Genomic DNA, 21,062 nt, shown 5'->3' on the forward strand with positions numbered 1-21,062 from the left:
AGTAAAGAGGCACAGTGGCCAGCATTAGTGCCTCGGGTTCAATTCCGGACCAGAGGTGCTGTCTGTGTGGAGTTTGCATGTTCTCCCTGCATCAGTGTGAGTTTTCTCTGGGTGCTCTGGTTTCCTCTCACAGATCAAAGACATGCTGGTGGGTTAATTGGCTTCTGGGAAAACTGCCCCTGGTGGGACCGCGTGTATCTGTGCGTGTCCCGAGACTGACTGGCGTCCCACCCAGGGTGTACCCTGCCTTGGGCCCGTTGCCTGCTGGGATAGACTCCAGCTCCCCTGGGACAAAGCGGTTTGAGAATGGATAGATGGATTCGATATGGATGGCCAAGACCATGTTCTGGAGACAAAGATTTGGGCATCTTTCATGTGGGATCAGTGGATCCGGAGAAAAACACTCAGTACACTCAGTATGCCAGCAGTCATATCACCCTGCAACTCCCCACTGGCAGCCATACTGGAGCTCAGCAGGTGTGAGCCTGGTCAGTACCTGGAGGGGGAGACTCCTGGGAAAGCTGAGGCTGCTGCTGGAAGAGGTGTTAGTGGGGCCAGCAGGGGGCGCTCACCCTGCGATCTGTGTGGGTCCTAATGCCCCAGTATAGTGACGGGGGACACTAGACTGTAAACAGGCGCCGTCCTTCGGATGAGACGTCAAACCGAGGTCCTGACTCTCTGTGGTCATTAAAAATCCCAGGGCGTTTCTCGAGAAGAGTAGGGGTGTTACCCCAGTGTCCTGGCCAAATTTCCCCCCTGGCCTTTACCCATCATGGCCTCCTAATAACCCCCCTCTCTGAACTGGCTCCATCACTCTGCTCTCCTCCCCACTGAGAGCTGGGGTGTGGGGAGCGGACTGGCGCCTCACCCAGGTGGGGGTACACACTGGTGGTGGTGGAGGGGATCCCCATGACCTGTAAAGCGCTTGGAGTGGAGTGTCCAGAAAAGCGCTATATAAGTGTAAGCAATTATTATTATTATTGTTATTATAGTACTGACTGTTTAAAAAGGCCTGTTCTGACCAACAGCACCTTCTGTGCTCTGATGCTTTCTGCACAGTGTAGTTCAGCACAACAGCCGAGAGGAATGCAGAATAAAGACGGCTTTGGAGAGATGAATTCCACCGTCAGGAAAACACATTATGTGCGCGTGTTGAATCCAGACTAGGTGAGGTCATGAGGAGAAACGGATCATTTCTCACCTCGCAGGATTACGGCGGTCAGGGTGTGGGTCGTTCGAGTGGAGAAATACAGCCTGCTGACCTGGAAGGTGTCCAGGACCGTGAAACCACAGTCATGCTTGGATTCTAGGGCACGGCCGAGAGGGAGACTGAAAACAAATTTACCCAGCCGTTGGACGAGCTGAACTTTTAAAAGGCGATCTAGAGAGAGATTCAGATTTCAGCCTGGAAAGAGGAAAAAGATGAGCTTGGATGAAAATGAAGGCCGAATGTGTGTTGGTATGGGGGGATTGCATGGCAAAATACTAGGGTTCTAGGCAGCATGGTTCAGTTCCAGACTTGGGGTGCTGTCTGGGTGGAGTTTGCATGTTCTCCCCCAGTGTCTTGGGATTCCACTAAAAGCTTCGTTTTCCTCCCACAGTCCAAAGACAGGCCGGTGGGTGAACTGGCCCTGGTGCAGGTGGGTGTGTCTGTCTTTGCGCCCTGCAAGGACGTTGTTAGAAAACGGATGAATAGGAATATCGTTCAAATGAACTAGTCTGACCCGAGTTACAATACTGGGGACTATTCCGGTCACCACACATCACTGCCCCAGAAACGGTACAAAGAACAAAGCAACTGGAAGAAATCCAAGTCTTAAAGGAGGGTCCGACGCGGATTAAAAGGAACTGAATCTCTTCAGTCCTGAGCGCAAGAGATAATGAGGATGCTTGACTGAAGTATTCAAACAGCTGAGAGGTTATTAACACAGTCCGGCCCAACGTTATTAGTCCCACACCATCTCAAGGGGCAAAACTGCGGGTAGTGTGGCGAAGACGGAGAAAAAGGGAGGTATGTCTGTACACAAAGGGTGGTGGGGGTCTGGAACAAGCTTCAAGAAACAGTGAGACGAGGCCCACAGGAGAAAAATACTACTAGCAACCAGACATGACCGGAAGTGCCTCTCCTTGTCGGAACCTTTCTTCTGATTTCTAATGACCCCAGAGAGTCAGGACCTCGGTTTTACGTCTCATCCAAAGGACGGCGCCTGTTTACAGTCTAGTGTCCCCCGTCACTATACTGGAGCATTAGGACCCACACAGATCGGAGGGTGAGCGCCCCCTGCTGGCCCCACTAACATCTCTTCCAGCAGCAGCCTCAGCTTTCCCAGGAGTCTCCCCTCCAGGTACTGACCAGGCTCCCACCTGCTGAGCTCCAGTGGGGTTGCCAGTTGTGAGTTGCAGGGTGATATGGCTGCTGGCTAAGGGGGAGGGACTACAATCGTGACACAGGACAGCAGGGCATTGGTGAGGGAGCACCAGCCCGCAAGAGCAGGTGTGTGACAGGCTCAGCTCCAGACAGTGCCCGATTTCCCAGCAGGCCCTGCAGGCACAGAGCCTAGGGGCTTACGAAACGTTGAGGGGCCCCACGAGGGAGGGACACACTGGCGACTCACGAGACACGAGCTGGAACAGCGCGCTTGCGATCGGCTCTAGGGGCTCCAGATCAATAATCACATGCTCTAGAGACTGTTCTAGAAACTAGAGGTCTCGAAGTGACTGGCGATCGGCTCTAGGGGCTCCAGATCAATAATCACACGCGCTCTAGAGACTGTTCTAGAAACTAGAGGTCTCAAAGTGACTCGCGATCGGCTCTAGATCAATAATTACACGCTCTCTAGAGACTGTTCTAGAAACTAGAGGTCTCGAAGTGACTTGCGATCGGCTCTAGGGGCTCCAGATCAATAATCACACGCTCTCTAGAGACTGTTCTAGAAACTAGAGGTATCGAAGTGACTTGCGATTGGCTCTAGGGGCTCCAGATCAATAATCACACGCTCTCTAGAGACTGTTCTAGAAACTAGAGGCACCGAAGTGACTTGCGATCGGCTCTAGGGGCTCCAGATCAATAATCACACGCTCTCTAGAGACTGTTCTAGAAACTTGAGGTCTCAAAGTGACTTGCGATCGGCTCTAGATCAATAATCACACGCTCTCTAGAGACTGTTCTAGAAACTAGAGGCACCGAAGTGACTTGCGATCAGCTCTAGGGGCTCCAGATCAATAATCACACGCTCTCTAGAGACTGTTCTAGAAACTAGAGGTCTCGAAGTGACTTGCGATCGGCTCTAGGGGCTCCAGATCAATAATCACACGCTCTCTAGAGACTGTTCTAGAAACTAGAGGTATCGATGTGACTTGCGATCGGCTCTAGGGGCTCCAGATCAATAATCACACGCTCTCTAGAGACTGTTCTAGAAACTAGGGGTATTGCAGTGACAGGCGCTCGGCTCACCCCATCAATCACAGGGTTCGGCCATTAAGAACAGTTTCAAGGGCGTCACGTCAGTCGACGTCATTCAATCGGCGTTCACCCCCTCTTTGTGCACGTTTCGGAGTGACAGTGCCCCCGGGGGGGGTCTACGCACCCCCACAGTCCGGCCCTGCCTACTCAGGGGTCGGTGAGATGGTTTCTTCGGCCACTGGTAGCCAGGAGGGAGAGTAAAAACGGTGCCAATGCGTTTCGGAGTCGGATTGGGAGAGGCACAGACTGACACACACGGACACCAGACTCCTCTCACACTCTCTCTCACACACGCTCACTCTCTCTCACTCACTCACTCTCTCTCACTCTCACACACTCTCTCTCTCACTCTCACACACACACACACTCTCACTCTCTCTCACTCACTCTCTCTCTCTCTCACACACACTCACTCTCTCTCACTCACTCTCTCTCTCACTCTCACACACACACTCTCTCTCACTCTCTCTCACTCACTCTCTCTCACACACACTCACTCTCTCTCACTCTCACACACACACTCTCTCTCACTCTCACACACACACTCTCTCTCACTCTCTCTCACTCACTCTCACACACACACACTCTCTCTCACTCTCACACACACACACTCTCTCTCACTCTCACACACACACACTCTCTCTCTCACTCACTCTCTCTCACACACACACTCTCACTCTCACACACACACACTCTCTCTCACTCACTCTCTCTCACACACACACACACTCTCTCTCACTCTCACACACACACACAAACACACGCACTATCGCTGTCTCACACACACACTCTCTCTCTCTCACACACACACACACTCTCACGCCGCTGTCAAACCGTGACGTAAGATTGCAAGACCCACCGCCGGCTGGGCGGTGATGACGTCAGGGCACGATACCCTCCCGCCCCAAACCGGCACTTTTTTCCCTGTTGTAAATCCTCAGCGCCAAACAGGGTCTGGCTGCTAGCGACCGCAGTGGAAACTCTCCCCCCCCCCCCCCAATTAACACGGGCTGTGAAGTCAGAAGCCATTATATCCCGTGCCGCCGCACCGCCGCCCGCTCGACCCCGAAAAGCGCGCACACACCCCGGCTCAGAGCCGGGGGATATACCGGCGCCACCGACGTGACGGGTCGGAGGGAAGGAGGGAGCGGGAAAACAGAGGGGCCGGAGCTCAAGAATCGCAATTCCCCGGGGAAGGGGAGCACCTCGGTCCTGTGATCGCCAGTGCCTCGGGAAAAAACCGCCCCCGCACAGGAGAAACCTTTGTCGCGTCACTGTTGCCGCGTCTCAACTCGATGTGTTCGTACGTAATACATTTTTTTTAATAATAAAAAAATATTCAACGTATAAAGAATGTACAACTACAACTACAACCCGAGGATCAAGAGAAAAAAACACAAACAGAAACCATTTAACCGCCCAGAGGTAATGAAGTAAATGATGTGATCAAATTGTATTTTTTACATATATGTTTTCCTTGCGGTATTATTTCTCACTTTTTAATAGAATTTAAAAAGTGTCTCAGCTCCACCTCAAAAGTACTAGAAAGGGGAGTATTATGAGACCCTTTTGATTTCTGGATGTGAAACTTACCCAGAATGACTCATAAATGGACTGTAAATAAATGCTCTTTGTCCAAATTTTCGATTTAAATAAAATATCAAAATCCTTAACTCTCAAAAACACCTTTAACGCCACTGCGGGTGGGGCGAGCGGTGACGTCACCGCCCTTCCCTGGGAGTGACGCGCGGTGACGTCACCGCCCTTCCCTGGGAGTGACGCCGGAGACCCGGGTTCGAGTGAACCCGAGAGCGCTGTAATATAGTGTTTTAGGTGTGTCTGTATGTATTAATGTAAAGTTCAGGTGGGTAGCTGCGTCAGCAGGCGTAGGCTGCAAAGGAGCAAGTAATAGGTTTATTCCCTGCTGAAAAGAGAAGACAGAAAACGCAACGTTTCGGCCGTGGAGCCTTCTTCAAGGTGTCACCCGGCCGAAACGTGGTGCGTTCTCTCTTCTCTCTTTTCAGCCGTGGAATAAACCTTTTACTTGTTCCTTAAGGTGACGTTTTCCATTTGGCGATTTTTCCGGCGTGATCCGTGAAAAGAAAAGCTCGTCATTCAACACCGAGAGCGGCTCGGATCTGTTCACTGAAACCCACCCGTGTTTCCTCCGGCGGAGTGGGCGGCGAGTATCCCCACTCGTGGCCCGTGGCTTTTCCGCCCCCACGCTGGGAAACGGGACGCGTTTTCTCGACACATCAGAGTCTCTTGCACGGCGCCCTCCCCCTGACTGTAGCTCGTCCATAAACTGGCGCAAGAGCCGTTCTCGGCAAATCGGTTTATTTCTGAGTTTCATTTTTCCTGAGTGATTGTAAAAACACACGCTCGCAAACGCCGGCTTGCCAGACGAGAGGGAGATATCGAGAATCGTCCTGTATCCCGGCACACATGAGGTGGGGGCTACGCTGTCCTATCCTCCTTCTCAGCGGCAGTGCTGTTGATATACGCGCTCCGATGAACAAGGATAAACGACAATAATTATGAGTATCGTAGCTCTGTACAGGTTATGGGGATCCCCTCCACCCCCAGCAGTGTGTACCCCCACCTGGATGAGGCGCCAGTCCGCTCCCCACACCCCAGCTCTCAGTGGGGAGGAGAGCAGAGTGATGGAGCCAGTTCAGAGAGGGGGGTTATTAGGAGGCCATGATGGGTAAAGGCCAGGGGGGAAATTTGGCCAGGACACCGGGGTAACACCCCTACTCTTCTCGAGAAACACCCTGGGGTTTTTAATGACCCCAGAGAGTCAGGACCTCGGTTTGACGTCTCATCTGAAGGACGGCGCCTGTTTACAGTCTAGTGTCCCCCGTCACTATACTGGGGCATTAGGACCCACACAGACCGCAGGGTGAGCGCCCCCTGCTGGCCCCACTAACACCTCTTCCAGCAGCAGCCTCAGCTTTCCCAGGAGTCTCCCCCTCCAGGTACTGGCCAGGCTCCCACCTGCTGAGTCTCCAGTGGGGCTGCCAGCGGGGAGCTGCAGGGTGATATGGCTGCTGGCACTGATCGCTCATATGCTATGATCTCGGCGCCTCTGGAGAGGACGATGCTATTAGGAGCAGTTGCGTTGGTGTGGCAAATCTTTGACCCCTTGACCATTACTTATAATCAGAAAAAGATTAATTATGAAACCAATTGCCAAACGAGAGATTGTCCGAAATACGGTGTTTGAGGAAAGCTCTAAGCATCATCAAAGACCCCACACACCCCAGCTGCAGACTGTATGACCCTCTACCCTCTGGAAAACGGTCCCGGAGCATTCGGGCCCGGACTACCAGACTCGGAGACAGTTTTGACCCCCGCACTATCAAACTATTAAACTCCCGGCCTCTCTCACCTACGATCTGAACCCTCACAGTGCCTTCTCCCTTCCCAAAAAACTCAAACGCACACTGAAATCTACCTCTACCTCACAAGTCAAGAAGCTCACTCCCCATAATTGTCTATCCTTTATCTCATCCTGTTGATGTGTGTTTTTGCACATCTGATGTTGTTTTGCACACTGCCTGTTGTCTCTGTCTTTATTATACAATGGTATTGTTGTTGTTTTTGTACTACTTATCGTCTGAGAGCTAGCTAAATGGCATTTCGTTATACCTTATAATAATAAACTATTTTATATAGCGCCTTTAAAGGTGGCTTCTCACAGCGCTTTACAGAATGACAACAACAATAAATAAGAAGAACACACCAGATAAAACACAATGACAATACACAGAGGAGAGCGTGGATGGTGGTATCAAGACAAGCAGAGGGGTGAAGAATGGAGCCAGTTCAGTAAAGGCTCTTCTGAAGAAGAGGGTTTGGAGTCTGGATGTGAAGGAGTTTAGAGAAGGTGACTCTCTGATATCCTTGGGCAGAGAGTTCCAGAGCTTGGGGGCATAACAGGAGAAGACCCTGTCACCCCCACAATGTAGACGGGGCTTGGGGGGACAGTAAGGAGAGCAGAATTCGAAGGTCGCGAGGTGGGGATATACCTGTATATGAGTTTAACGACAACAAACCTGAACTTGAAATAGGATCTCGGCACCTACGGAGAGGCCGGCTCTATTTAGCAGCAGGGGGGCGTTAAATTGCATTTTGCAATTAACAAGAAGAAAATGCAGTGGCCACACCAGAGTGAGACATCAGGAAAATATTATCCCCGACGCTAAAGGAGAAGACTTATCAGTTTCGCAGTGGTGTTGGTGCGGCAGTGGGTATTATTAACCAGGGCGCTTTGGGGCACTCCCATTAAGAAAAACCAGAATTATTCTGAGTACAGCTGCCAGAGGAGAGTGAGATACGAACAAACAGCCCGTCGGCACGTATGGAGAGGACAGTTTAATCTGCAGAAGCAGTGGTTTCAGTCTGGTAGCGGTGGTACCGTACTGTACCAGCGCGATCACTTGCACTTTCTTGGGTGTGCTCCCATTAACAGCAACACGAAAACACCTCAGGAATAATTCTGAACACCTGCCCTGTCTTTCCCACACCTGAAGAAGGCTCCACAGCCGAAACGTTGTGTTTTGTCTCTTCTCAGCCTGGAATCAACCTACTTGTTCCTAATTCTGAGTACAGCTGCCAGAGGAGAGTGAGATACGAACAAACAGCCCGTCGGCACGTATGGAGAGGACAGTTTAATCGGCAGAAGCAGTGGTTTCAGTCTGGTAGCGGTGGTACCGTACTGTACCAGCGCGATCACTTGCACTTTCTTGGGTGTGCTCCCATTAACAGCAACACAAAAACATCTCAGGAATAATTCTGAACACCTGCCCTGTCTTTCCCACACCTGAAGAAGGCTCCACAGCCGAAACGTTGTGTTTTGTCTCTTCTCAGCCTGGAATCAACCTACTTGTTCCTAATTCTGAGTACAGCTGCCAGAGGAGAGTGAGATACGAACAAACAGCCCTTCGGCAAGTATGGAGAGGACAGTTTAATCTGCAGAAGCAGTGGTTTCAGTCTGGTAGCGGTGGTACTGTACTGTACCAGCGCGATCACTTGCACTTTCTTGGGTGTGCTCCCATTAACAGCAACACGAAAACACCTCAGGAATAATTCTGAACACCTGCCCTGTCTTTCCCACACCTGAAGAAGGCTCCACAGCCGAAACGTTGTGTTTTGTCTCTTCTCAGGCTGGAATCAACCTTCTTGTTCCTAATTCTGAGTACAGCTGCCAGAGGAGAGTGAGATACGAACAAACAGCCCTTCAGCACGTATGGAGAGGACAGTTTAATCTGCAGAAGCAGTGGTTTCAGTCTGGTAGCGGTGGTACCGTACTGTACCAGCGCGATCACTTGCACTTTCTTGGGTGTGCTCCCATTAACAGCAACACGAAAACACCTCAGGAATAATTCTGAACACCTGCCCTGTCTTTCCCACACCTGAAGAAGGCTCCACAGCCGAAACGTTGTGTTTTGTCTCTTCTCAGGCTGGAATCAACCTACTTGTTCCTAATTCTGAGTACAGCTGCCAGAGGAGAGTGAGATACGAACAAACAGCCCGTCGGCACGTATGGAGAGGACAGTTTAATCTGCAGAAGCAGTGGTTTCAGTCTGGTAGCGGTGGTACCGTACTGTACCAGCGCGATCACTTGCACTTTCTTGGGTGTGCTCCCATTAACAGCAACACGAAAACACCTCAGGAATAATTCTGAACACCTGCCCTGTCTTTCCCACACCTGAAGAAGGCTCCACAGCCGAAACGTTGTGTTTTGTCTCTTCTCAGCCTGGAATCAACCTACTTGTTCCTAATTCTGAGTACAGCTGCCAGAGGAGAGTGAGATACGAACAAACAGCCCTTCGGCAAGTATGGAGAGGACAGTTTAATCTGCAGAAGCAGTGGTTTCAGTCTGGTAGCGGTGGTACTGTACTGTACAACTTCTGCACTTTCTGGTTAGCGCACTTTCTCGTTGGCGCTCCCATTAGCGGCCACAGTGACAGCGCGCCGCCGGCTCACTCACCCACTCTGAAGCCGTTGCCGGTGAGCGTGTCGGCGGACTGGCCGTTCTCGCCGATGAGCGTGGTGTTGCTGCCCTGCTCGCAGGTGTCCTGGCACTGGCCCTTCAGGCAGGTCCGCTTGCAGATGAGCGGCGCGATGACCACCTTGAAGCGCTCCCGGGCCGAGGGGCGCTCGGCCGCCCGCCCCAGGCACTGCACGCCCAGCCACAGGAGGAGGAGGAGACGGGGGCTCATGCTGGCATCCTCGGCCCACCGACGCGGGGTGAGATCGGGGCGGGGGGAGGAGGAGGAGGGAGCCTCGCCGGAAAGAGAGCCGCACGACGGCCTCTCCTCTCTCTCTTACGGTCCCTTCTCAAGCCAGCCTCCGGCTCCCCGCACCGCCCAAGCTCGGTTCGGGGAGGCTGCCTCCCGCGGAAACTCTCCGCCCGTCCAAACACCGGCTCCTGCCAAAACCAACCCGCCTCCTCTCCCCTCTCCCCTCAAGCTCGGCGGCGGCTCCTTCACGCCAGACGGAGGGGCAACGGAACCGTCCGCGCCCGGCGGTCCGTCCGCATAGCGCCGTGCGACGGGTCGGGTCGGGTCCGAACTTCAGCAAGTAAGTAAGTGAAAAAAAAACAAACTTGTGCCGTCTCCCCTCCACCTCCTCCTCCTCCGCGCCTCTCAGGGAAAATAAACACCACGAACAGGGAGAAATGACAGCCCTCGGGCAGACAAGCGGGGAAGTTTTCCTCCCCGGCTGTTGCGGAATCCCGTCTCGGCTGTTTTTGGTTGGCCTCTTAGCCCGGGGGTGTTGTCTGCCTGGTGTGTTATGTGCGTATCTCTGGGAGCCGGAGAAAAACGAAGAGTGAGGGAGAGAGAGAGAGAGAGGGAGAGGAGGAGGGAGAGGGAAAGACGAGCCAATCCTTCTCGGAGAACCGTACCCCCTGGCCTGGGGCCAGGCAGCGGTAGCTCGGCTGAAGTGGCTCCGTTGTTGCTCGCTCTCTCTCTCTCTCCCCCCACACTGCCCTGGCCCTCCCCTTCTCCCTCTCCCTCTCCTTCTCTCTCCTACAGGGAGCGTTAATGATACAGCTGCACATGTCACTCCCTGCCAGGAGCCCTTTTCCTTTCAGTCGTGCCGGCGTCCCAGCACCGAGAGAGGGGGCGGGGGGGGGTAAACTTTTCGCCGAGTTCTCCAGGGGGGGAGACGCGACGGCCTTGCCGGCTAAGTCAGCTCGCGTCTCGTCGTGACGCACTTTTATAAACCCCACAGACTAGGGGGGTCAAAGGGGTCGTACGCCGCCTCAAGTTGGACCGAGTCACCCCCTGATTCGTGTAGTTGAGGAGGCACTGTCAAACTCCGTTTATAGGTAAAGGTTTTCGGAGCACGCCGGACAATTCCTAGCTCCACAGGACGGGGGACGGGGGTACTTGGCGCTCGGAGGAGCGAAGATTGTTCCAGAAAACTCATGTTTCCCCATTTGGTTGACCGAACTGTCGGCCTCATTCATTCCCATATTTCGCCTTCCTCTTGGGATTCTTACTACGACTCACTCGAATGATGATTCGGTTATGAATACGTTTTTTTGTGAATAACCCACGAACCCCCAAAACGCAGTCTTGAAACGGCCTTGTAACGTGTAACGTCATTTTCAGATAAAAGCGTGTCCAAACCCGCGTTTCTCGTCGGCTGACACAACCGCGTCCAGGCGCTGGTCTGGGACGCCGAGCGCCACGGAGGGAGGGCGGGCGGGCTGCGGCCGGGTAGCGCCGCCGGCTGGAGCCGATGAGCCTGGATCTTCGACCGGAGAAGGGAGACACCCGGGTCTTTGCTCCGCGGAAACTGAGAGAAATGTGTGAACCGTGTGGGTTTTCTCCCACAGCCCACAGACCTGCTGGCAGGTGAATTGGCGTCTGGGAAAACCGGCCCTGGTGTGTGTGCGTGCCCTGTGCTGGACTGGTGTCCCATCCAGGGCGTGCCCTGCCTTCAGCCCCATTGTGGCTGGGAGGCACCTGTGACCCTGTACTCGTGACTGCAGGTGAGAAAAACGGATGGCTGTTTACAGATAGTTGCAACTCCCGGGGTCCTGGGTTTGAGTCCAGGCTGAACATCCTTCTGTGTGGAGTTTGCACGTTCCCCCTCCCCCCTCCACGTTTTCCCTGCCTTTTTGCCAGGTGCTGCAGATTCTTCCCCCCGTCTGGAGGCGAAAGACATGCTGTCCTGGTAAATTGGTGCCTCATCTCGCACTGGTGTCCCACCCTGATCATAGTCCAGCTTTTGTGCCCTAGGAGTTTGGGATAGGCCCACCATTGGTGTCACCCATAGCAGGAAAAGGCGCCTTTCTGCTAACAGGTGGAAGGGGGTAGTGTAACACATTTAAAGGCTGAGAAGCTTGTCCGATCTCCCGGTCAGGACATCTGCCAGGTGGGGCAGTGAAAGTTGACTGTGGCGTGTGCAAGCATTTGAGCTGTCACCAGAAAACGCCTGGTTTCGAACCCCGGTCATATCTGCAGTCATATCGCCCTGCAGCCCCCCACTGGCAGCCCCACTGGAGACTCAGCAGGTGGGAGCCTGGTCAGTACCTGGAGGGGAGACTCCTGGGAAAGCTGAGGCTGCTGCTGGAAGAGGTGTTAGTGGGGCCAGCAGGGGGCGCTCACCCTGCGATCTGTGTGGGTCCTGATGCCCCAGTATAGTGACGGGGACACTAGACTGTAAACAGGCGCCGTCCTTCGGATGAGACGTCAAACCGAGGTCCTGACTCTCTGCGGTCATTAAAAACCCCAGGGGGTTTCTCGAAAAGAGTAGGGGTGTTACCCCGGTGTCCTGGCCAAATTTCCCCCCTGGCTTTTACCCATCATGGCCATCAGTTATGTTGGTGTGGCAGGGGTGTTAAAAACATGTTAACCTTCACCATTAAACCCCTTGTGCGTTTCCTTTTCACCACGCCTGCTGTTTTCTCCAGCTCGTACCGCGTCGCAGAGGGTCTGCTACAAGAGCCGGCGCGGACCTCGGTCCGTTCTCGTAACAGGAGAGGGGATTCTCTTGTGTCAAAAACCCGCTGGCTGCCCTCTCCTCGGTCCTCCCCAGCTGACAGCCGAGAGACGCTCCGACACTCCGATGAAGCCCTCAGCCCCCTGCCTTTCCCAGATCGGCTCTCTGCGCTGAGCAGCGACCTGCCAGATACAGTACCTCGCCGGCTCTCCAAATAACAGCTCTCCAGTGTTTTCCATGGGGTTTTTTTTTTACATTCCAGCCCCTTTCTCTTTGTTTTTCCAGCATTCCAGGCTGGAACAGAGGGTTGGAGCTTTTTTGTTCCCAAGTTTTCAAGGACTCACGGGAACAGAAGAGTCTTTCGAATAATTTCCCTCTAAAGACAAAACAAAAATAAAGGAGCCCGCCAGGAGACTGTCAAGCCCATCTGGGGATATTAATCTTTATCGGTTTCTGCCGCAGGGGCGGTAAGATGGCTCAGAGCTGGAGGCCCTGGCTTCCAACCTGAACCTGGGGCACTGTCTGTGTGGAGTTTGCATGTTCTCCTCATGTTTGCGTGGGTTTCCGGTTTCGTGTCACAGTCCGAAGGCATACAGGAGGGTAATTTAACTTATGGGAAAACTGGCCCTGGTCTGAGTGTGTGTGTGTGTCCTGTGATGGACTGGTGTCCTGTCCAGGGTGTCTGAGTGTGTGTGTGTGTGTCCTGTGATGGACTGATGTCCTGTCCAGGGTGTGTGAGTGTGTGTGTGTGTCCTGTGATGGACTGGTGTCCTGTCCAGGGTGTGTGAGTGTGTGTGTGTCCTGTGATGGACTGGTGTCCTGTCCAGGGTGTGTGAGTGTGTGTGTGTCCTGTGATGGACTGGTGTCCTGTCCAGGATGTCTGAGTGTGAGTGTGTGTGTCCTGTGATGGACTGGTGTCCTGCCCAGGGTGTGTGAGTGTGTGTGTCCTGTGATGGACTGGTGTCCTGCCCAGGGTGTGTGAGTGTGTGTGTGTCCTGTGATGGACTGGTGTCCAGTCCAGGGTGTGTGTGTGTGTCCTGTGATGGACTGGTGTCCTGCCCAGGGTGTGTGAGTGTGTGTGTGTCCTGTGATGGACTGGTGTCCAGTCCAGGGTGTGTGTGTGTGTCCTGTGATGGACTGGTGTCCTGTCCAGGATGTGTGAGTGTGTGTGTGTCCTGTGATGGACTGGTGTCCTGTCCAGGGTGTCTGAGTGTGTGTGTGTGTGTCCTGTGATGGACTGGTGTCCTGTCCAGGGTGTCTGAGTGTGTGTGTCCTGTGATGGACTGGTATCCTGCCCAGGGTGTGTGAGTGTGTGTGTGTCCTGTGATGGACTGGTGTCCAGTCCAGGGTGTGTGTGTGTGTGTCCTGTGATGGACTGGTGTCCTGTCCAGGGTGTGTGAGTGTGTGTGTGTGTGTCCTGTGATGGACTGGTGTCCTGTCCAGGATGTGTGAGTGTGTGTTTCCTGTGATGGATTCGTGTCCTGCCCAGTGTGTGTGAGTGTGTGTGTGTCCTGTGATGGACTGGTGTCCAGTCCAGGGTGTGTGAGTGTGTGTGTGTCCTGTGATGGACTGGTGTCCTGTCCAGGATGTGTGAGTGTGTGTGTGTCCTGTGATGGACTGGTGTCCTGTCCAGAGTGTACCCTGCCTTGCACCAAGGCTTGATGGGATACCCCTCCACCTTAAACCAGAAGGCGTGGTTGAAAACGGATGGATTGTTAAGAGCAGGCACGTTCTGAACAGAAATTGGTGGTGGTGGTGGCGGGGGGGAGGCGTTTCTTTATACAGAGAGTGGCAGGTGTGTGAAACGAAAAACCTGGCTCACTGGAATCTTTCTACTGTAATGATAATGTTGCTTTATCGGCCCTATACAATTTCTTGCATTAGGAATTCGTCTTTTCACAGACCCCAGCTTGCTCTCCAGGAGACACACAGACAGGGAGAGAGAAGCTGGGGGTCAGAGCACAGGGTCGGCAATTTATACAGCGCCCCTGGAGCAGCTGGGGTGAAGGGTCTTGCTCAGGGGCCCAACAGAGTAGGATTTCTCTGCTGGCTGCGGGATTTGAACCGGCAACCTTCCAACCACAGGCGCAGATCCTCAGCCACAGAGCCACCTGTCCAGTCTTTTTTGATCATTAAAATCCACTTGCAACTGACTGCCCCCCCCCCTTGTGCTTTTCTCTGTGTTGGGTCCTTAATTCTCAAGCAGCAGCACGCCTGAGATCAGAGCAGTGACAGATGAGCAATCCGGGCAGAGTTCAGGCAATTTCCCCCCCCCCACCCACATTTTGTTGTCGCGGTTCTGGACAGTACGGGACGCCTCCAGGCTTGTAGCCGAAGTGGGTTTTTTTTTTACAGGTTTTAACAACGCGCCGTGGTCTGGATGAGCAGCCTGATGGCAAACGCAGACTGGGAGAGAGCCTGGCCCGGCGACTCAGACCTGGAAGAGTGAGAGGGGGAGAGAGAGAGAGAGAGAGGCTTGAGTCATTTCCTTTCTGAAAGTGAGAGTGTTTGTTTTCAGTCGCTAAGGAAATGACTGCACTGCGCTGGAGTCGGTTCACAGGCGGCTCTCGGTGTTGTGTTTTGGCAGGGGGCTGGGGGGGGGGGGGCGCGGAGGGCAGAGGGCAGTCTGGCCTGCAGTGCCCACCCATGGGAAAACCGCACACTCCCTGGCTCCTGCAGACTGGGGTTGAGCCGCCCAGAGCTGGAGGATCAGAGCGCTCGCTGGCGAACGCTGCCATTTTCTACTAACAAATACAGGCCAGGAACGAGGTGCCCAGGGGCTGGTCCCTTATTCCCTGCACAGCTGGACCTGAATCAATCAATCAATCAATCAATTAGTCAGCCAATCAATCAATCAAACAATCGACGAACCGATAAATCAATCAACCGACCGATCAACCGAACGATCGATCAACCAATCAATCAGTCAGTCAATCAATCGATCAATCAATCAGTCAGTCAGTCAGTTAGTCAATCAATCAACCAAACAATCAGCCAATCAATCAATCAGCCAACCAATCAACTGAACAATCGATCAATCCACCAGCCAGCCAATCAATCAATCAATCAACCAACCAACCGATCAACTAACCAAACGACTGACCGACCTATCAACTGAATGATTGATCGATTGATCAACCAATCAATCAATCAATCCTACAGTCCAAAGTCATACTGGCAATTAATTCTTGCCAGTCAAGCAGGCAGGCAAGCAAGCATTCATTCAATCTACCAATCAATTAAACGTTCATTCATTCAATCAATCAAGCAGGCAAGCAAGCATTCATTCAATCATCCAATCAATTAAACATTCATTCATTCAATCAAGCAGGCAAGCAAGCAAGCAAGCATTCATTCAATCTACCAATCCATTAAACATTCATTCATTCACTCAAGCAAGCATTCATTCAATCTACCAGTCAATTAAACATTCATTCATTCAATCAATCAAGCAGGCAAGCAAGCATTCATTCAATCTGCCAATCAATTAAACATTCCTTCATTCAATCAATCAAGCAGGCAAGCAAGCATTCATTCAATCTGCCAATCAATTAAACATTCCTTCATTCAATCAAGCAGGCAAGCAAGCATTCATTCAATCTACCAATCCATTAAACATTCATTCATTCACTCAAGCAAGCATTCATTCAATCTACCAATCAATTAAACATTCAGTCATTCAATCAATCAGTCATTCTAACTGTCTGCCCAATTCACTATAGGCACGGACCTTGTTACAAACAGGGGGTTAAGAAAATAATGACAGAATACCGGAAACAGATCGAGCAGAATGATCAATAATTATGATAAATAATCACAACTCCCAGATGGCATAAGATATTTGAAGAATATCTGGACAGTCGGTATCGCTGGGGGCAATGGAGATCTGTATTCTGTGGCACAGTACGATGACAAGAGTAATAAACCACACGCACCGAGATAAACAAATACTCTACTAGTGACAACGTAACACACAACGTGTTCTCTTCGTGTGTGAGTGGGTTTTCTCCCTGGGTTAACGGGCTTCTAGGAAAACGGGCCCTGGTGTGAGTGTGTGTCCTGTGACGGACTGGCGTCCCATCCAGGGCGTACCCTGCCATGCACCTGTTGCCTTCTGGGATAGATTCCAGCTGCCCTGCACCCCTGTACTGGATAAAGTGTACAGGGGATAAAATTGATAGAAAACAGAAAGATGTGTGGTTGGATGGGTCGATGAGCTACTACCTATTAACTAGACTAAAAGACCCCCTCTCCTGTGGAACCTTTCTTATTCATTCTATGTTAAAGCTGAGGGCAGGAGGCCGGGCTTTACACAAAGGGTGGCGGGAGAAGGGAACGGGATGTAGGGTGTTGTCTAAAGGCAGGAGGAAGCGGCTCACTCTTCTGCGTCTAGCCGGGTGCCCAGCGCCAGCCTGTCAGAGGAAAGAGTTTCCACCCTCTCCGGGGTGGCACGGCTTTGATCTCGGGGGGGCTCGGAGTCGGGGGGGGGTGTTGGGGAACATGAGAGTTTTGTCCCAGCTGACAAATGACTCACAGGCGTCGGCCTGTAAAAACACGAAGGGATTTTTAAAAGCGCCGACGGTTGTTGTCGGTTAAGTGGGATCTGGCGCCTTCACCACCACAGCCCACGAGGAGTGTAAACAGTGCGTAGAGCTGTTTGCTCTGGAAAGTGTTTGGGTCTGGACGGGGGGGGGGGGGGGTGTGTGTTTATGTGGTTAGCGTGCAGCGATGACTCCAGATGTCGGTTTCGTTCCAGTGTTTTTCTGAGGGGGGGCGGAGAGAACTCACTCCAGTGTTTCCGCTCGCTCGTCAGCTCCGCTCGCCTCGATCCCCGTGACGGGCGAGGGATTCTGGAGCTGCCCCCGCCCACAGGCGCGACTCTCGAAAGGAGGAGCCGCCTGATGGCAGACGTCTGGAGCTTTTGAGCCCTTTTTTATGTCACTGAACAGAAGTCGGTTCCTGTCTGGGTGGAGCTTGCATGTTGCCCTCGTGTTTGCCTCCCAGTCCGAAGACATGCCGGGAGTCGAATTGGCTTCTGGGTAAATTCGCCCTGGTGTGAGTGTGTGTGTCCTGTGACAGACTGGCGTCCTGCCCATGGTGTACCCCGCCTTGCACCTGGATAGGCCCCGGCTGCCCCCCGCCGCGACCCCAGAATTGGAAGAAGCACCGAGCACATAGAAGGCAGTCAGAGGAATCGGGGCTCCCCCCCGACTGCAGCTCCGGTCTCCCGGCAGTTTGGGAAGACGAGGGAATGTGGCCGGACTGGCTCCGGACCTCGGACGGATGGGAACAAGGAGGGGGGTGTCTGGGAGTGTGTGTGTCACGAAGCGGTTTTTCAGGACCCTATGCAGCCGACAGCAGAATCCGGGTGGGAGTGAGACAAACACAGTGGGAGAGGAGACTGGGATCGGGGCTGGTAGACGAACAGGGGGGGCCTGTCGACGGGGCGCTGGTGTTTGGGGGGGGCTGTGATCCAAGGTAAACAACTCCGAAGGGGAAATCCAGAGTAGGCAAGAGTCCAGAGCCGGGTGATCCATCCATGACAGAGACATGACAGAAGTTGAAAGCCGGAGCAGGATCCAGCGAAGGATCAGGGGGAATAAAACGGGATAACGAGGCCAGGCGCTCCCAGCCCCGGACCCAGACGGTCAGGACGCTTCCGGGCGTCCATCTTCCAGAGCTGAGCCAGGAATAGCGAGGGCGTCTGGCTTTTGTAGGGAAAAGGCTGGGACAGGGGGCAGGTGCCAAAACTCTGGACAAACGAGGAAGAGCCGGAGCGCCCCTTAAGAGAAGGGGCTTCCGATCGGGACAGTGTGTGTGTGTGTGTGTGTGTGTGAGGCGAGTCCTGCACACACTCACGAGGAGTGGGAGACATTTGGGATCCAGACAAAAGTGTAGCAGGAATTTTCGGATCTATTTGTATGGACCTGCAGGTATAAATATATTTGTATATATGTATTCATAGTACATACCTTTATAATAATCATAAACAGAGATCATTTGTGTTTCATGATATACAATATGATATATAATCATTTCTAATAATACACACATAAAATATTTGTGATTTTATATATTGGTATACTGTATTCGTAATATCTACAAACGTATTCTAATACTCCTATTTATTACATAGTATACATTGTTTACAAGGTTTAGGAACTTATCATATATAATGATATGTATAGTATATATTCTTTTATAATATATATTCCAAACTAGAGGCGCTCATGGACAACAACGTCTCCCAGCCCCTCTACGACATGCTTGTGGAAATGAAGAGCGCGTTCGGCAATAGGCTGATCCATCCACAGTGCGACAGGGGGCGCTGCAGGAGGTCATTCTGGCCCACAAGACTGTACAACGCAGCCACCTTGCGTCTGGGCAGAGGCAACACTGACAGGGACCTGTTTCTGGACTGAGCAGTAAACTGATACATCTGCTCTTTTTCTTTCCTGTTTACAACTGTTTTTGTGCAGTAGATGCCAGGGACCTGTGCAATCCATTTATATTTATATTCAGATTGGGCAATCCGACTTTTTTGTGGACTGTTCTGGTTTGTTCCTTGCGTGTTCTGGGCTGGGAGTAACTTCTCGCTGCACTGATTGTATCGTATTGTGTTGTATTAGTATTATTGTATCATTCGTGACACTGTGGCTGTGTTGTCTGTGTCAAGCTGCTGTTGCACTGCAATTTCCCCTTACGGGATCGATCAAGTATCTATCATAGTTTCAAGAAATATCTCAATCATGTATTTAAAATAATATTAATGTATGTATAAATGTGTTTGCATGGAAGTATAAATCCCAACCTATCCGAAACCCCAGCCCTACCTCAACCCTAACCTTAAACTTCTGACGTTGCTCCCCGCGGCGCGGATCTGACCTCACGTCTCCCTCAGCGAGTTTAAACTGCGCCAACGTGTGACATAACATCTTCCCAGACGACACTTTTCTGGCCCCTGGCGACCACACCGCCGGCGTGCCGCGTGCTCTGCACCACTGTCCTGAACGACAGCGGGATGTTTCATTCACAAAGGGGCCCGTGTCTCCCTGCTCGTGCGATGCCTTCGCGTCTGAAGAATGCAGAACATCCCAGTCCAAACATTCCGTCACAAGGAAATGATTTGAATTTGACGTCAGTCCGCCATGATACAGTGGGAAACATTTCTCTCAGACACATGGGTTTCATTATTGCCTTGACGCTATGTTTTTTTTTTGGGTTCTGGCTGGACAATAACTTTTTAGGACGGGATTTCTTCTTTTTTGAGGGGGTCTGGAAGCAGGGATACTCCAGCACCGGGCAGCAGTGGAGCGGAGCTGGGGGTGTATAGCGATCCGATCTCCCGAGAAGCTCAGACGGGACAAGCTTTGTTTTTTTTAAAACACGATTTCCGGCCCAATTCCAGCAAGACCTCCCCAACCCACTCCCAAATTCTCCTCATAATCCATCTCTCTGTAGCGCACTCTCTGGTCCGCCCTCTGGCAAGTGGACCTGACTCACTCACAAATTATGTACATCTGCAGCAATTTTCCGAGCATAGGTAGTGAAACGTTCGGGCTGAGCCAGGAAAATGCTTTCGCTGTGGAAATTACAGAAGGGTGCAAGCTAAGCAGATCTGTAATCCGCACAGGGATGAGGTTCTATCTCTGTTAATACCTGTCGGATGCAGGATGAAGGAAAGTCATCTCTTTAGTTCTGTGACCGAGGCACATCTCTCGAGATCTCTTCGGTCTTTTCCCGGGAGATTTGTCTCAAAACCTCAGAGGCAGGAGAGTCAAAGAGGGCCCTGGTGCCGTAGCATGTGAATCGCGAAGACTGTGGACCGCTAAGTCGATTCAAACCCATCGGATCGATTTGGACCGATACGTACAGCCACTTGCTGACACAACGTGTTGCGAGATCTGGGACAAACTGCTTGAGATATCGTGCCCTGGTGCCGTGCATCTGTGTCGTGCTGGACTCGCCGAAGAGAAGAGAAAACCAGCAGTGTGAATGGGCAAACACATCATTCAAAGGCATCGGTCAGCCCTGGAGGGGTTGGGCTCAGGGGGAAGGAGAACCAGCAGACACCGAGCTCCTGAAGGACCAGGGTTCGGGAGCACTAGTCTGAACCGCTGATCGTCCTGATCACCATGTGCCTCTGATGCTCACGGAGCAGCCATATCACCCTGCAGCTCACCACTGGCAGCCCCACTGGAGACTCAGCAGGTGGGAGCCTGGCCAGTACCTGGAGGGGAGACTCCTGGGAAAGCTGAGGCTGCTGCTGGAAGAGGTGTTAGTGGGGGCCAGCAGGGGGCGCTCACCCTGCGGTCTGTGTGGGTCCCGATGCCCCAGTATAGTGACGGGGGACACTAGATTGTATAGAGCCGCCGTCCTTCGGATGAGACGTCAAACCGAGGTCCTGACTCTCTGTGGTCATTAAAAATCCCAGGGTGTTTCTCGAGAAGAGTAGGGGTGTTACCCCGATGTCCTGGTCAAATTTTCCCCCTGGCCTTTACCCCTCATGGCCTCCTAATAACCCCCCTCTCTGAACTGGCTCCATCACTCTGCTCTCCTCCCCACTGAGAGCTGGGGTGTGGGGAGCGGACTGGCGCCTCATCCAGGTGGGGGTACACACTGCTGGGGGTGGAGGGGA

General features: G+C 52.5%; 1 protein-coding gene across 6 annotated transcripts in view; it reads right to left on the bottom strand.

Annotated features, from left to right (window-relative positions):
• ltbp3 (latent transforming growth factor beta binding protein 3) overlaps nt 1–10,248 on the bottom strand; it is a 111,244-nt gene extending 100,996 nt beyond the window's left edge. For all 6 annotated transcript variants that reach the window (XM_088904733.1, XM_088904731.1, XM_088904734.1 and 3 more), the window contains exon 1: nt 9,459–10,248. In XM_088904733.1, coding sequence (XP_088760859.1) covers nt 9,459–9,690 — 232 coding nt within the window. In that variant the 5' untranslated portion in view covers nt 9,691–10,248. The remainder of the gene's footprint in view (nt 1–9,458) is intronic.
• Nucleotides 10,249–21,062: the final 10,814 nt, after the last annotated feature.

Source organism: Atractosteus spatula, chromosome 24, assembly GCF_055471065.1.
Source record: "Atractosteus spatula isolate fAtrSpa1 chromosome 24, fAtrSpa1.hap1, whole genome shotgun sequence".
Lineage (NCBI taxonomy): Eukaryota > Metazoa > Chordata > Actinopteri > Semionotiformes > Lepisosteidae > Atractosteus > Atractosteus spatula.